The sequence below is a fragment of the Lissotriton vulgaris genome, chromosome 11 (assembly GCF_964263255.1).
Source record: "Lissotriton vulgaris chromosome 11, aLisVul1.2, whole genome shotgun sequence".
NCBI lineage: Eukaryota > Metazoa > Chordata > Amphibia > Caudata > Salamandridae > Lissotriton > Lissotriton vulgaris.
In genome coordinates, this window is record NC_141699.1 from 1,094,140,274 (window position 1) to 1,094,158,120 (window position 17,847).

The following is a 17,847-nucleotide window of genomic DNA, read 5'->3' on the forward strand; positions in this document are numbered from 1 at the left end:
CCTCACTCAGCGGCCCTGTGTGGAAGGGGATTTGCAACTCTGAAACTCCTAAGAAGACTCTTTCCCTGGAACCCACTGGACTATAGTAGAACAGTTACACAGGCCCTGCTCATCAGCAAGCTAGATTATGGAAAAGCTCTATTCGTAGGCATGGCAGAATACCTCTTCACACGCCTGCAGGTGCCACAAAATGCTGCAGCCAAAATGGTGTGTAATAAAAGCAGCCTAGCTCAGCATGGATATTCACGGGCTACCCATGCGACAAGGAGCAGTGTTCAAAGTGCTCAGTCATGCACATAAAGCACTGCATCAATGTGGCCCGAGAAATGTACAGAACAAAATTGAATTCTACGTCCCTACGAGGTGCTTAAGGTCCCTCCATCAAGCACAGGCCAGGACGAAGCGTGAAAGGAAAGTGAGGGCAGAAGGACGTTCATTCTCATTTCTGGCAGCTCAGAAGTGGAACGAACTACCTCACGACTCACACCTCACGGCTGACTATTTGCTTTTAGAAAAAAACTTAAAACTCATCTGTTCCCCAAGGCCTAACACCCGGCAGATCTACTACTACTCCTACCTGCAGCCCTGTGATGAATTCTTGCTACATAGCGCTCTGAGATCCTCCGGGATGAATGCTGCGCTTTATAAATAAATAAATAAATAAATAAATACATGAATAAAAACAATCCTGCCTGTACACAGGCACCCTTGCAGCATGGGGTAAGGGTTCCAGCATTGGTGCTAGGCAGCACTTAGTGCACCAGTGCATGGGAGAGAGCAGAAGTGAACATTTGGCAAATTTCTGCTCTATCCCTTTCACGCAACAAAACCCAGAAAGTTGCCTTGCTGCGTTGCATGAAATATTAATAAATGTGTTCCTGAGAGCTCCCTTCCAAACCGTTCGTAGAAGCCATTGCGAAGTCTGGGAGATGGGGTGACGTAGCAAAGCTGCCTGACTCAGCCAGGTGGCAGGGCATGGCCACCTGGCTCTGTGCCAGCCTGGAATGAGGAAGGCCAGCTAGGACTGCTCGACTGGACTATACAGAGGAAGCACCATCGCTCGTCCAACAGTCCAGCGGTGAGCACAGATGGCGCTCCTTCCGCGAGAGGATGAGCTGGAGGATGGCGGAGTGTGCCGCGGTGCAAAACAATTGGCAAAGAAGCAAACAGCTCGCAAAGGCATCTGTGGTTTGAGTAATAAACACATGGTAGTAATTAGCATACCAGCTGCTCATGTATAAGGTATAATTTGACTATAAAAATGGATATTAGAAATTTCTTACAATAAATATCTTCTACACAACCCTGTACCTCTGGTCAGGACATTTGCTAATTTAGGTGGGAACTGCCTTAGAAGGTGACACATGACAATGTTTAGAGTTTGGCAGAGCGAGACCTCATTCATAAACTGCAGAAGGTTCACCCACACCAGAGCTTAATTTGAGTCAGTGGTTTCCGGTGCTTGGCGCAGCACTAAATGGTAATGCGCATGTGACAGTCTGCCTCCGGGTAGCACTGTCTGCCAAATTTGAGTATGAGCACAAGAACAGCTGTTTATTCATTTAATATACATTAACATTCACTAACACCTATCACCCAAGCCATTCTTAAAGCATTGGGGTTTGGAATAGTATGAAATGTCACACTTGCAGGAGTGTAATGGTTAGTAGTTGTGTTGGTATTGTAATTTTCAGCGCTGACAGGGGCAATAGATGGTGCGAGCTGCTGTGCCCTCCTGACGAGGGCCCTGGCACTTATTGTTTTACAAATTAACCACTGGCCCACACCAAACTTGCATTTGCCCCACATTAATTATAGCTGGGGAACCACCACGTTTTGACAGTGGGGGCTCAGCCTGGTCAATTGTTGGAAACCCCTGATCTGGCAGCTCATTGGCCAGAGGGATGCCCCTCTGTTGTGTTTGCATATTCCGCCCTAAGTGCGCTGGGGATGCCCAGACGTGGGTCCCAAGCACTCCACACCACTGGAGTCAAGCTAGCCGGGCTGATGAGGTGTTACCTCGAAACCGGTCTGGTCCTCGGATGCTTGATTCTGTTCTGGGAAGGACATGGCTTTTGTAGTTCGGACTGGACTGTTCCCATGGGGCACAGGGTCAGAGCTGATTTGCATATCGCCATTGTCTAACCCAGGGTGGTGTGGAGTGCAAAAAAACGATAGATTTGGGCCCAGATCTTTGGACTGGGATGAGTGTGTGACATTGATCCTCATTCGGTCCATCACCTGTTGTGTTTGCATATCTTATTTAAAGTGGCACTACTGCCTCTGACTTCCTCGGCCAGGTCTGCAGTGCCAGGCAGGGGAGCTTTGGAAGGGAAAAAACTCATTGACCACCCCCTACTCCCACATGCAGGGAGAAACTCCCTGTGCGCTCGGAACATTGGGTCATATTAGCAAGAACCTTGTTAAAATTATTGCCGTTTTAGCGGCAGGAAACTGCCACCAAAACGGCGATAATGGGATTGCTAATATGCGTTATAGAATTCGAATAGAAGCCCAGGGTAGTTGTCCTTCACATCTAACCCTGGCCTCTATTAGAATTCTATAACGCATATTAGCAAGCCCATTATAGCCGTTTTAGCGGCAGTTTTTTGTCGCTAAAACGGCGATCATTTTAACGTGGGTCTTGCTAATATGCCCTTCTGTTTTTACTTGCTTTTGCAAATAAACTGCCAATTTGAGGAATTATTTCTAAAAAAATATAATAGACTGCAGAGCATGCGAAACAACCTGGAGACCCACATGCCGATCTGCTTTGCCAAAAGTGCATCCATTGCAGGCCACTGACGAGGAGTTTGGGGGGTCTCTTAATGTGATTATCAGTCATCTGCTGGGGGGGTGCGGAGGCCAGGGCCTTCTCCAACCTGGACTGGCTGGGGTGTTGCTGGGCAAAAGCTCTCACTCTTGCCCTTGAGTGGAGTAAATGTCCGACCACTTCTGGGGTGGGAAGGGGTTGGAGAGGAGTTTGTGAATAACAGTAAATGCAAGTGCTTGTAGGGTTTAGCACACTTTCAAGGCTTACCACCCTTTAGCATGTGCACCCCCTCACTTGCATGTGATTTAGTCCCATATAATGTTATGTGATTGTGGGATAAAGGGATTCACGACTTCCGGGTCCTTTGTTGTGACTTCTTTGCGGTTGTAACGGCAGCCATTTTGTCTGGTGAGTCGATTTAGATAGCAAGTGGCTGTGTGCATTGGGACATGATATGCAAACTCTGGCTAGCCTACGGCCATAATTTGATGGTCGTGATGTTCAGCCGTCATTGGTTCTTGATGGATTATTTGGGGTAACATTCTCATTTAGAGACTGGACAAGACACCCAGAAAATCCGGTCCCAGGGTGCTTATTTCCGGCCGAGGGAAGACAGTCAGTTCAGGCTGGACTGTTCTCAAGAGGAACAGGGTGAAGACTGATTTGCATATAGCTGTGTCAGAACTGTGGTGACGAAGAGAGCTAAAGAATGATGATGGATTCAACCCAGATCTGTGACTGGGGGTGAGTGTCTGAAAAGTTTCAGCGCTCTGTCCATCTTCTCCTTGTGTTTGCTTTGTTGGCATGGTATGCCCAGACGTGGGTCTCTTGCTTGCTTTGCCACTGGATTCAAGCTATCCTGGCTGATGAGGGGTGTTACCCAGAAACCGGTCACAGGATGCTTGTTTACAGTTCATAGAAGACTTGGCTTAGAAGCTCGGGCGTGACTGTCCCAATGAGGCACAAGGTCAAGACTGATTTGCATATAGCTGTTATCTGAACTGGGGTGGCGAAGTGAGCAAAAGAACGATGATGGATTCCACCCAGATCTGTGACTGGCCGGAGTGTCTGAAAAGTTTCAGCGCTCCGTCCATCCATGATCTCCTTGTGTTTGCTTTGTTCGCCCTAAGTTGGCAGGGTATGCCCAGATGTGGGTCAGTTGCTCACTTTGACACTGGAATCAAGCTATCCTGCTGAAGAGGGGTGAAACCCCAAAACTGGTCCCAGGGTGCTTGTTTCCGTTCAGTGCAGACCTGGCTTTGCAGTTCTGGCTGGACTGTTCCCATGAGGCACTGGGTCAAGACTGGTTTGCAGGCGCTCCTGAGCTCCAGAGCACTCAGGTTTCTTGAAGCAAGTTCTTGGAGGGTGGAAGCTCTTCTTAGGAGTTCCACCATGTGGACTCCTTCTCAGTCACCTGGTGCTACCAGGCCAAGACGGATGCTGGAGGCAAAGGATCGGGAAAGAACCGAAGGCCCCCCGCACATGGTCCAGAGCAGGCACTCTATCATGTTGTAGTGTAGCTGGCAGCACAGCATTTATTTCTTAAGCTCCAGGCAGGGTGACTGCTCTAGCATCTCAAGGATGATGTTTTGTGGAGGACCATTGAGTTGGGTAACAATAAACATCTGTTATTGAGTACCAAGATAAACATGGATGAATGTGCACTTTACAAATACTCGTTGTGTTATCTTTTAAAGAGCATACTGGTTTTCTAATGGTTGTATTCACTAAAGCAATGTGACACCCTTCTTTAACTGTGCCTTGTGAGATCACAACTCTACCAGATCCTGTGCATCAACACACTGGTGGGAGGTTGTCTCTTCTTTGTCTAATAGCAACATGAATAAAAAGCAAGTTTATAACTTATATAATTCAATACAGTCATGATGTAAATAAAATGAAGACAGCACACACGCCAATCTGTGAGAGATTTACAGTAATCAAAACAAAGAGACTTGTAATACAACAAACTAAGCAGCCATTTGGGCCAACACTTAATTCAACTTTATTATCTTTAGCAGGTTCAACCACAATATCGTTTTTACAAAGAAGGCATGACATTACATTCACTAGTCATGCGAACATGAACATAATACTGAAAGGTTAACAAATCTAAATTGATAACAATAAACTTAGAGCAGCATTGATTTCCCCATGATTGACAAGGCAGGCTGGCCAAGTCTCTTCATCTATTGCACTGTAAAGAAGCAAAACAAAACTGGTTGATGACTTAAAAACATCTGGAAATATTGCATCTTTGGAGGGCACCAGCAGTGGTTTGTAAGCTCTGCCCTTTAAACGTCCATCTGAGGATGATCCCAGAAACAGACCTGTCAACCTTTAAAAAAAGTTTATCATGTGAGAGGAGAGGCGGGGCCTTGGAGTGGGTGGAGCCTGGAGAGTGAGCCTGAGGCTTTACCTGAGGAGCCATGGGGGGCCTTGGAGGGGACAGGGCCTTGGAGATGCTACTCCTACCCTCTTCAAAGACACAAACAAAGGCGTCCATGTCCTCAGCAGAGTGAAAAAGCCACAACGGATCTCAACTGTGCAGCAGCTTCACACACAAGCTAAATCTCTAGGTCCAGATTTACAAAGGTTTTGCGTCAGGTTTGTCTTAATTTTTTAACGCGGGGAAGACTGTGAACCAAAAGCAGTCCTAGAAAAAATGCTGAAACGTGTTCTTGTCTCTTCCCAATCTCAATCGCTCCATCACGGCTGTCCTGAACTTGGAACTTTGTTCCGGTTCGATGTGACCGGACAACTCAACATTTTTAAATGTGAATAACTCTGGTTCTACTAATTGCATTTTTGTTATTTTGGTCTCAAACGTGTTATTCAATGTTGCCCTATTTTTCTAAATTGGTGTGGTATTTTTATTGTGCTGTGTTTTCACTGTAATACTGCTTGGGTGCAGCATAAATACTTTGCACATTGCCTCTTAATTTAACTGCCAAGCTAAAAGACTTAAGCACAGGTTAATTTGGGGTTTACTAGTGTTTCACCCTGACAAGAAATGTGGTTGCTGCTCGAGTAGGGTTTCACCCCCCTCAACCAGTAACCCAATTTCCCACTCTCTCCTCTTCCCTTCTGCGTCTCTCTGTCCTTTGCCCCCTCCCCTGCTCGCTGCCATAAACCCCAGGTAGCTGGAGACACTCGCAATGTCCACCAACTTTCATAATACAGCCACTGACCGCTCAAGCTCCTCCCTCTTTTCCCGGGGAAAGGCCTTACGTAATAAATGATTATACAACCCGTGTGCAGGGGTTTCCAGCTCACCTTGTGCTCACCGTGTGATATCATCTGTTCACTGGGTGACCGTGTAAAGGGTGATGCTATATGTGCGACAAACCCTGACGCCGTCGGAGATGACAGCTCTGTGAAGGGTCCAGAGATGGGAGTAGCAGAGACAGGAAGGGGCGGGCGCTTGAGTGTACACAGAGCCCAGCTCGCGAACAATGCAGTTAACAAACATAGACCGATGTCCATTTCTGACCAACTGAAATTCTGTGTTTGCATTACCCTGTCAACCTGTGTAAACAACTTTTAAATACTGTCAGGAAACAAACTGCTCCAGGGAGGCGTTACATGGATTAGTGTGGGTGTTCCTATGCACCCACGGATGTATGTCGTTACTACGCCTGCTTTTACAACGCATGCCTTTACCACGCAGGTTTTACAACGCAAGTCATTACAACGACTTGCATTGGGGGGCGCTGGATAGTGAATAGTTTAATTTACTATTCCAACTCCAGTCCCCGTGGATAGTAGGGAAGGTTTTGGATAGTAAATTAAACTATTCCCTATCCTACAGCGCCCCCCAGCGCAAGTCGTTGTAACGACTTGCGTTGTAAAAGTTGCGCAGTAAAGGTACTGCGTGGTAAAAGTTGCGTTGTAAACGCTGTTCCCCGCACCCACCAATGGATTTTGGCGAATTCCCAGATTTACCTTCAGTGGAAGACCTGGGAGTGCGTTAAAATGCTACACCCCCCCACCCCCCCAGGGGAGGCATAACGAGGAGAAATATGCTATTTCTCCTCGATGTTGCCTCTTCCTACGTGTGCGTCATTCTGCAGCACACTCAGCAAGAGGAAAATGCATCAGAGGGTTATTTTCGAGCAGTGAGGTGTCCCTTCTCGCACAAAAACAATCCTGCCTCAAACGCAGGCCCCCTTGCACCACGGCAAAAGGATGCTTGCATTGGCGCCAGGCAGCAGTTTATGCGCCAGTGCAGGCGGGGAGCAGGAATGCGCTGCATAATGGTAAATACAGCGCATTCCTGCCCTTTCACACAGCGCATCAAAGAGGTTTGCTGCGTTGCATGAATATTTGATAAATATGGCCCTTGGTATACAACACTTCTCAGCAGGATTCTTTACATTTGGCATTCAACACTTCTTACCAGCCTCTGTGTGTTTGGTAAACAACACCTCTCTGCAGGACCCTGTATCTTTGGTATACAACACCTCTCTGCAGGACCCTGTATCTTTGGTATACAACACCTCTCAGCAGGACCCTGTATCTTTGGTATACAACACCTCTCAGCAGGACCCTGTATCTTTGGTATACAACACCTCTCAGCAGGACCCTGTATCTTTGGTATACAACACCTCTCTGCAGGACCCTGTATCTTTGGTATACAACACCTCTCTGCAGGACCCTGTATCTTTGGTATACAACACCTCTCAGCAGGACCCTGTATCTTTGGTATACAACACCTCTCTGCAGGACCCTGTATCTTTGGTATACAACACCTCTCAGCAGGACCCTGTATCTTTGGTATACAACACCTCTCAGCAGGACCCTGTATCTTTGGTATACAACACCTCTCAGCAGGACTTTGCATATTTGGTATACAACACTTCTCAGCAGGATTCTTTACATTTGGCATTCAACACTTCTTAGCAGCACTCTGTATATTTGGTATACAACACCTCTCAGCAGGACCCTGTATCTTTGGTATACAACACCTCTCTGCAGGACCCTGTATCTTTGGTATACAACACCTCTCTGCAGGACCCTGTATCTTTGGTATACAACACCTCTCTGCAGGACCCTGTATCTTTGGTATACAACACCTCTCAGCAGGACCCTGTATCTTTGGTATACAACACCTCTCAGCAGGACTTTGCATATTTGGTATACAACACTTCTCAGCAGGATTCTTTACATTTGGCATTCAACACTTCTTAGCAGCACTCTGTATATTTGGTATACAACACCTCTCAGCAGGACCCTGTATCTTTGGTATACAACACCTCTCTGCAGGACCCTGTATCTTTGGTATACAACACCTCTCTGCAGGACCCTGTATCTTTGGTATACAACACCTCTCAGCAGGACCCTGTATCTTTGGTATACAACACCTCTCAGCAGGACCCTGTATCTTTGGTATACAACACCTCTGAGCAGGACCCTGTATCTTTGGTATACAACACCTCTCTGCAGGACCCTGTATCTTTGGTATACAACACCTCTCTGCAGGACCCTGTATCTTTGGTATGCAACACCTCTCAGCAGGGCCCTGTATCTTTGGTACACAACACCTCTCTGCAGGACCCTGTATCTTTGGTATACAACACCTCTCAGCAGGACTTTGCATATTTGGTATACAACACTTCTCAGCAGGATTCTTTACATTTGGCATTCAACACTTCTTAGCAGCACTCTGTATATTTGGTATACAACACCTCTCAGCAGGACCCTGTATCTTTGGTATACAACACCTCTCTGCAGGACCCTGTATCTTTGGTATACAACACCTCTCTGCAGGACCCTGTATCTTTGGTATACAACACCTCTCAGCAGGACCCTGTATCTTTGGTATACAACACCTCTCAGCAGGACTTTGCATATTTGGTATACAACACTTCTCAGCAGGATTCTTTACATTTGGCATTCAACACTTCTTAGCAGCACTCTGTATATTTGGTATACAACACCTCTCAGCAGGACCCTGTATCTTTGGTATACAACACCTCTCTGCAGGACCCTGTATCTTTGGTATACAACACCTCTCTGCAGGACCCTGTATCTTTGGTATACAACACCTCTCAGCAGGACCCTGTATCTTTGGTATACAACACCTCTCAGCAGGACCCTGTATCTTTGGTATACAACACCTCTCAGCAGGACCCTGTATCTTTGGTATACAACACCTCTCAGCAGGACTTTGCATATTTGGTATACAACACTTCTCAGCAGGATTCTTTACATTTGGAATACAACACTTCTCGGCAGGACTCTATTGGGCATACGTACAAGCAACTACTGCCACCACATTGTCACTTTTTACGACATTGTTGGGGCGATAGGGGCTTAGCCTTATTTACAAGTCAGCAGTAAGCCACTTAAAGTGGCTTAACGCTGCCTTGTACATAAGGCCCCCTTTCACGCTATGCTTAGTGTGAAAGGGGTGGGCAGTGGGTGTTCCACAGCTACACCCATTGATTTTGACGCTTCTCCCTATGTACAAGGCAGCACCAAAATTAAGACCAGGGAAAACCTGGTCTTAAATTGTCGAAATGAGGAGAAATGCATTATTTCTCCTCGTTTTTGTTTTTTCCAAGTGTGTTGCCTTGCGCAGCACATATGGAAAAAAGCAAAAGGGCTTGGATTGTTTATGTACAGGAAGGTCCCCCTTCCTGTACATAAAACAATCTTTTCAAACAGTGACATTTTGTAACTTCCGTGTGCTCTGCATTAAGCAGCACATAAAAGTGACAAAATGGCATTTAAAGATTGTTTATGTACTGGAAAGGGCACCTCCCTACACATAAACAATCTTTCTCCTGCACGCAGACTCCCTTGCACTTTGGTGCAAGGGTGCATGTGTTGGCACTACACTGCTAAATGTAGCACCAGCTCAGGGAGAAACGGAAGGCTGCAGCATATCCTTGTAAATATGGTGCAGCCTTGCCTCTCAGAAGTGGCGGGTGAGGTGTTAAGCCATGATGGCTAACGACACGCTCCGCCACTTCTTTGTACATATCCCCTATGTTTTGGTATACACCACTTCTCAGCAGGACTCTGGGGTTGGTATAATGTTGCTTCTGCTCAGCAGAACTCAGGTACTTGCTTATAGTCTCTGCAGAGAACCCAAGCATTGAATGGGTATAACCATGGACTCTCCTCTCGCACTTGTGAGCAGTGTCAGAAGCTTTGCTGTGTTGTCCAGTTCACTACACTGCATCTTGATCGAGTATTGCACCAGGAGACTGAACAATACACACACAACTCTCACACAGCATTTTACATACAGTGAGTACACATTTGCCTGTGGGGTTTGGGGGTCCCTGCAAGAGGTGTATGGGATGACAGCAGACACAGTGGGGATAGGAGAACCTCAGATGCAGGGAAAGGCCACCATGAGTTGGAGGGTAAGGGACTTATGACATTGCCACAGACACAACATCAGAGGTGACAGTTTATGCACAGAAAAGGGGTCTGTATTGTGCGTTATGTTCTCCTTGGGGGAAATGCTGGTGCCAGGGAGAGGGTAGAGTGTGATTCTGAACCACGAAGATTACATTCACAATTCCTGGGTGTGTAGAGAGGTCTCGCCTGACTTTGTGCGCAGAGGACTCAGTTTGTAAAGCCAGTTCCACATGGTCTGATCTACGAGTGCAAATTCATTTTGAAAATTCACAAAACGTGATTTTGCATCCGTAAAGTTATGCACACATGCATATTTTACCCTAGTAAGGCGCAGTTTTACGCATGAGTAAACCTTTCCCAAGAGGCGAGGAGCAGCGTATCAGTGACGAATGCCTTGGAACATTTGGGCTCCCCCTCAAACTCCAGAGTTTGCGAGAGCTCTTAAACTTTGCCCCTACCAATTATCACCCCGAAAACAGCTGATTTACTCATGTTATGGACAGGGGTAAGTGTGCAACCGGACTACGAATAGGACGAGAGCACCCCCAGACATGTGGGGGCTTGTAGAGGAAGGCACTTACAGCGCGAAATATGAACGCTGTGGGGGAAAATAAGAGTGTCGGTACCTAATCTGGAATTTACAAACATTTTCAGGCTATTCTAGAAAAGGACCACCGTTTGATTTCCAGCAGGATACTGCTGTGACTTCCAGATATTCACAAGTCTCCAAAAAATGAAGAAGTAAAGCTACGAGTGAACATTTATGGTATCTTAGGAACTGCGGGGCAGAGTTACAAGCCCCATGCGCCATATTTACACCGACGTTGCTTCGCTTCTGTGATGCAGTGGCAGCGTAAACCATGCGCCACATTGTGCCTTATTTAGGGAGATGCGTCACGTTGTAAAACCCTGCGCCATATGAAACCTGCGTTAGGTTTCATGTGGGTGTTCCGTCGCAGGGTGGGCGTTCCGTCGTGGGAACGCCTCGTAAAAGTGATGCAGTGAAATCTACAAGATTTCACGAAGTCATTTTTACGTCCATGCTGCATCAAAACCCTGCACCTTCTTGAAACAGGCGCAAGGAGTGATGCAGCATGTAAGACTTAGGGCGCCCCTAAGCATTGCTGGAGCCGTGTCACGCTTGCGACACTTCTCCAACAATGCACCACCCTTACGCCATAGGATGCGACACGCATCGCCCTATCCTTGCGCCACAGTGCGCCGCATTGTAAATGTAACGCATTTGTGGTGGCACAGGGAGGGAATTGCGTGTCGCATCTTTCCTAACGCATCCCTGCTGATTTGCAGAGATGCGCCAGAACTCGTAAATCTGCCCCTGGGTACAGGGGGGCAGATTTACCAGCCTCTTGTGCCACTTTTGCGTCAAATTTAACATGAGAAAAGTGAAGCAAAGGTGGCGCAAGGGGCTTGTAAATCTGCCCCAGAGTTTCCACCTCTCTCCAAGCTGTGGGTTCCACAACAATGGAGTAACGCACTGAGCTCTTTTAAATACCCAAAGACAGGCGTGGAAAGACATCAAGACAACAGAGAAGGTAATGGATGGGTGCAAACTCAGCAATTGTTGGTTAAGCCATACCACTGGTGGCAGAGTCATGGTGCAAACTGAACACACGTTGGGAAACCCATTTCCCTGGCGGCAGAGTCATGGGCAAATGCAACATGTTAGCAAAGTCACACCCATGGTGTCAGTCATGGTGCAAACTCAAAATATGTTAGCAAAGCCATACCCCTGGTGCAGACTAGTCCCGGTGCGAACTCAACACATGTTGGCTAAGTCGCTCCCCTGTTGGCAGAGTCATGGTGCAAACTCAACACATGTTGGCAAAGCCATACCCATGGTGGCAAAGCCATACCCCTGGTGGCAGAGTCATGGTGCAAACTCAACACATACTAAAAAAGCCATACCCCTGGTGGCAGAGTCATGGTGCAAACTCAACACATACTAAAAAAGCCATGCCCCTGGTGGCAGAGTCATGGTGCAAACTCAACACATGTTGGCAAAGCCATACCCATGGTGGCAGAGTCATGGTGCAAACTCAACACATGCTAAAAAAGCCATACCCCTGGTGGCAGAGTCATGGTGCAAACTCAACACATGTTGGCAAAGCCATACCCATGGTGGCAGAGCCATGGAGTAAACACAACACATGTCAGCAAAGCCATAAGTCTAGTAGAGAGTCATGGTGCAAACTCAACACATGTTGGCAAAGTCACAACTCTGGTGGCAGAGTAATGTTGCAAACTCAACACACATTGGCAAAACCATACACTTAGTGGTAGAGTCATGGTGCAAACTCAACACGTTGGTAAAACCATACCCCTGGTGGCAGATTCATGGAAAGAGTTCATTATGTATATGATCTGTGGTTAAAGTTTTAAAAGGAAAACAGTACTTGAGAGGGCTCATAGCAGAAGGATAAGAAAGGGTTAATATCCGCCAGGATCCATGAAGTTTTTGTGAAATAAGTCCTTACGTTTGCTATAAGTTTCATAAGCCCAGAAGCATGTTTGCTCTATCAATATTACCTGACCTCCTTTTAATAAGGCGCCCTTATTCCGTTTGCCTCGTGCAATATAATTACAAAATCAGCCAGTTCGCCAGAAGGTGCGTTTTTCAATCAGTTTGCTAATCATGAGTAGGTTTCCCCAGGAAATTGATGTAGCCTTTACTCCTGGGAGAGTGATTTCGGCAGTGCCGACAGCGCCGGCTGGCGAGTCGTTTCTGTCTGAAGCTTGCCCCGATAAGATGGCCCTTCCAGCTCTGGCCACGAGGTCGGGCGCCATTTGTAGGCATTAATACTTCACTCCACTCTTTTCCTTAATCCAGGGCAAATTCTTCAGAACATCAGCATAGACTCCGTATCGATCCTGCTCCCCACAGCCGACCCCCCAGGAGACGATGCCGGCGAGAAACCAGCGCCTCTGCGAAGCGCTGAGCGTCACCATTGGGCCGCCGGAGTCACCTGAGCACGCGTCCTTCCCGCCTGCAGAAAGAAATAAAGAAAGGACTCAGTTGTACAATGGGACATTGTCTGCAGCACCTTTACCCTTTTTGGGGGTTAAGGGGCAATCACACATCTTTTTTATTTTTTTAAAATCTTTTTATTTAATAAAAATAAATCACACATCTTTTTGCATATTTACTACATCACGTAACACTAAATAGCTCTTTGTGGAACAAAGTAACACATAGCTGCATCAATCAACCTTCCCACACAAAATACAGTTTGCAGTGAAAAGCTGACCAAAGTGCAGGACAAAATGAGTTTGCTTTACCAGCTTCTGTATAATGTGTGCAAACGGGGCAGAATGGGGTGGGAACACGGCAAGCACCCTTTGGTTTTGAGGCAAAGCCAGATCTACTAAAATAGCGTGTGTTGATTTTGCGGGAAACCCTAATGTTACATGAAACCAGCCTCAAAGAAGGGGCAAGAAGCATGTCACGTGATACCCTCATGTATGACACGCACAACTGCCCTGAAATGACACAATTTACCCAGCTTACTGTTGGGCGGTTGAACTCACAATGGAATTTGTACTGGTAAGCCTTCCGTCGAGCATAAACTTTATACAAGACCGCACTGACTTGCCTTCGCGTCATAGCACGATGCTTAGCGTCACTATTAAAAGCCTTTTTTAGTGCGGGTGTAGCCCATGACCTAATTAAGACAGGGGGTAACCCAATTAACCCTTCGGCATCTGGGTAATAGTATACAATCAAAAAAATAATAACAATGCCTCGGGATCAATAAGTGTACTAAACAGTAAGATGAAGAGAAAATTAATTTAACTCTTCCTGTCAATCTGAATCTCCTCAATATATCTCATACATTTCCAATATCCGTAGTCAATGAACGAACACTGTGCGTACACCTATTTATAATTCGAATTACTTTGTATTGTATTTTATTCCATACATTCTATGCAAAAAGTAATATAAAGGGCATCAAGGCAGGTCCAAAACCAAGGCACGCTTGCTAGAGAAGGTGTTGTTTCCCGGACTCAAAAATGCCATGGATGACACCATCAAGCGATGTCCAGCATGCCAAATTACAGGAGGCATAAGCGCACCCGCTTCCATCACCACGGAGGACCCATGAATGGTGCGCTTGACCAAAGCTTCAGGAGATGCCTGGATGGACTCCTCACTATAGTGATGGTAGATGGGTACTCAAACCAACTAAACCACATTTAGCAAGATCAGGCCTTTGCTGAAAAAATCTTTGCTAAATTTGGTCTGCCTGAAGCGATGCACACAGACAAGGGACCCCCCTTTTCAGGGCGAAATCTTCAAAGGATTCCTCGGACACCTAGGAGTTCATCACAGATGAATCACGGATCACTGACATAATATCAAATACACAAATATAGAATTACCAAAATATCGAAGAAATAATATAGAATGCAAAAAAATTGAATTCCTATCTATAAACAAGTAAGTACAAAAATATTGAATATCAAATATCAAAATATTGTTATAAAAAATATAGTTAGTCAAAATATTGAATTTTTTTTAAATGTCTTAATAGTAATTTAAAAGTAATGAAATAATAAATATAACATGTACTATTACCACTCCAGTGAGTGATACAGTAGAGAAAGCGTTTGATAGTGTAGGGGTAAAAATTACTATTCCCACTCCAGTGAATGCAACAGTAGAGAAAGCGTTGGATAGCGTAGGGGTAAAAATTACTATTCCCACTCCAGTGGGTGCAACAGTAGAGAAAGCGTTGGATAGTGTAGGGGTATAAATTACTATTCCCACTCCAGTGGGTGCAACAGTAGGGAAAGCGTTGGATAGCGTAGGGGTAAAAATTACTATTCCCACTCCAGTGAGTGCAACAGTAGAGAAAGCGTTGGATAGCGTAGGGGTAAAAAATACTATTCCAACTCCAGAGAGTGCAACAGTAGGGAAAGCGTTGGATAGCGTAGGAGTAAAAATTACTATTCCCACTCCAGAGAGTGCAACAGTAGGGAAAGCGTTGGATAGCGTAGGGGTAAAAATTACTATTCCAACTCCAGAGAGTGCAACAGTAGGGAAAGCGTTGGATAGCGTAGGGGTAAAAATTACTATTCAATATTAAATTACTTACCTTTAATTTTATATTTTTCACCACTATATTCTGTCCATTCGATATTTTGTCCATTCTATATTTTGACTTCGATATTTTGTCTTGTTACCATGAATCCCACCTCAGTGGCCCCAAGCCAACAGGTATGTCAAAAGATGTATGTGGACACTTAACAAGGCCCCCTGCGTATAGCCTCGAATGAAGGAGTCTATACAGAGATCAGCATGCACCAGTTCCTAAGGGGCTATTCGAACACGCCGCACTGCACAACACAGTGCTCACCCCTTGCTGTGCTACTAAGGCAATTAGGGTGCTACACCATCCCGAACAGCCCTCAATGGCAAAATTGAGAATTTAATCCCATCGGCACTCAGTGGAGGCAAAGGAAGGTGAATAATTGGGTCAACCATCAGAGATGGGTCAATGCATCAGACCAGACATTCAGAGACCAGGACCCCATTCGGTATCGGAACCCCGGGTGGAAATTCCATACCATGTATGATCGAGAACCATGGACAGTGACCGGGGTAAAAGGGACATGAGTGTCAGTCGGAGAGGTTGAAAGGTGGTAGCCAGGAACATGTCCTGGTACGAGAAGATATGTGCAAGACCTGGGCCAGGAATTATGAACAGTAAAGAGAGGGAGTTAGAGGGAAAACAGTAGCTAAGGCTCACCCTCCAAAAACTATAGTCAACAAATGGTCTCTGTTACCAGATTCCTGAGAGCCTTGCTAGTTACTATGAACCATACACGACACTCAATGGGGTCAGTCATGGAAAATTATACTAGGCAGAAAAGGAGAAATTGCTCCTTTTCTAGGTGTCCCCTCACTCACCAGGGTTGCCCCATGGTGACATGCTTCATCATTGGGGCCATCCCAGTCCTCTACGGGCTGGGGCGTGCGACGACTTGCGAGTTACGTAGGAGCACTTTCCAAGACTATGTGTGGTGCATATGTGATTGTGGAGTGGACTACGTGATGTATCTAAAAATACCTGCCCAGTAGGTTTACAATAAACTTTATTCTTGCCTCTAGGTGGTAGTATTAAAAACGAGGTGGGTAGATAGGGCGCCCTAAACGTAATGTGCCAAGGTGTACCTATCAACTCCTATCGTCAACATGTTTCGTGCATACCCCAAGCACTTCTTCGGGACTACACAGGGACCAGCCCTGTGTTCGCCACTCCTTAGCTCTGTGATGAGTTATTTTTAATAAAATAATTAAATTGCAGCAGACTATAATAAGTGCATGCAGTAATACCTACGTATTTGATCCAAACACGTGGTTCATGTCATGGGACCTAACTATGCCCCATGGATTCGGAGGGGTTCAGTATCCCAGCAAATTTGCTTAGAGGATACCTTCCTCTTATAGGCACCTACTTGTGTCCCTCCGGTCCGAATGTTGAGGCATGTCACCATGGGGCAACCCTGGTGAGTGAGGGGACACCTAGAAAAGGAGCAATTTCTCCTTTTCTGCCTAGTATAATTTTCCATGACCGACCCCATTGAGTGTCGTATATGGTTCATAGTAACTAGCAAGGCTCTCAGGAATCTGGTAACAGAGACCATTTGTTGACCAGGAATTGTGAACCCTGGACGAACCAGATGTAGTTGAGTATGGGGAAAGCTGTGCCCCCCAACACCCACTCCATCAACGCTGCTGACAGAAGGTTCAAGTCCAGGACCATCAGAAAACTCAGCAGCAAGTCCATTGCCAACCCAGAACCCAAGGTATGGGCCGCCAGGCCAGTCAGGGGCAAGGTTTAGAGCTGGCAGAGGGGATGCAGGGAGCCACCTGGCACAGTGTCAGGAGGCCTTGATTCCTACTCAGTCTGAAGGCTAGACGCGGCCGGAGGATATATAAATGGGACGACTCCCGCTCTTGGCTCACTCCTGACCAGCAACCACCTGTGTCCAGTGTGCTCCTGCTGTGAGCGTCCGACATATGCAGGCTGGTTCCCAGGGCTTTAAGTGGACCGTGTCACAGGGTCTGAGTGCCGGCAGTTTTTTTAAGTGTGCCTCGAAACGGGTCTCTATCAGACTCTGTTTTGTGCCCTGGCAGACGCTGTCTGTTATTTTTTTCCGGACTGCAGTGACAGCAGGCACATTGATGTGCGTGTGGTGAGCGTTGTAGGGGAAGGGAAATCCTTTAAAGAGAGTCATTTTATCTCTGGATTTCCCTTCTTTTTTTGAAACTCAGGAGCAGCAACATTGTCGTGGTGTCACCAGGGCTTTCAGTTGAAGCTTTTTCAATATTATATACACGCCATACTTGCTGCTTATTTACCTTATGCAACTATCAACCATTGACAAAGCCAATAGTCCTGACATGTAGGTATGTTGTGACTTGTTGTATCATATATCTGGACGTAATGACAGGAACAGCAAAATACATGTCGGGCGGCACACAGTGCTAAACACAGATTTTTAGCTTCCGCATTTTTAAGCCACACCCTTAATTACATTGACCACGCCCCTTTGAGAGACCCCCACCAGTTTTTTCATCCCACTTAAAGCCCTGCTGGTTCCCATCTGCATACATTTCTCGTGGCGGCAGTGGCTCTCCCCGTCAAGAGGTGGGTGAGTATCCGAATAGGGGTGCT

At 46.3% G+C, this 17,847-nt stretch overlaps 1 protein-coding gene across 1 annotated transcript in view; it reads right to left on the reverse strand.

Moving 5' to 3' along the window:
- Window positions 1–4,734: 4,734 nt before the first annotated feature.
- Window positions 4,735–17,847, reverse strand: part of MASP1 (MBL associated serine protease 1) — a 219,026-nt gene continuing 205,913 nt past the window's right edge. Inside the window, exon 16 of the mRNA XM_086944618.1 lies at window positions 4,735–13,152. Within this exon, the coding sequence (XP_086800744.1) occupies window positions 12,962–13,152 (191 nt within the window). The 3' untranslated portion in view covers window positions 4,735–12,961. The remainder of the gene's footprint in view (window positions 13,153–17,847) is intronic.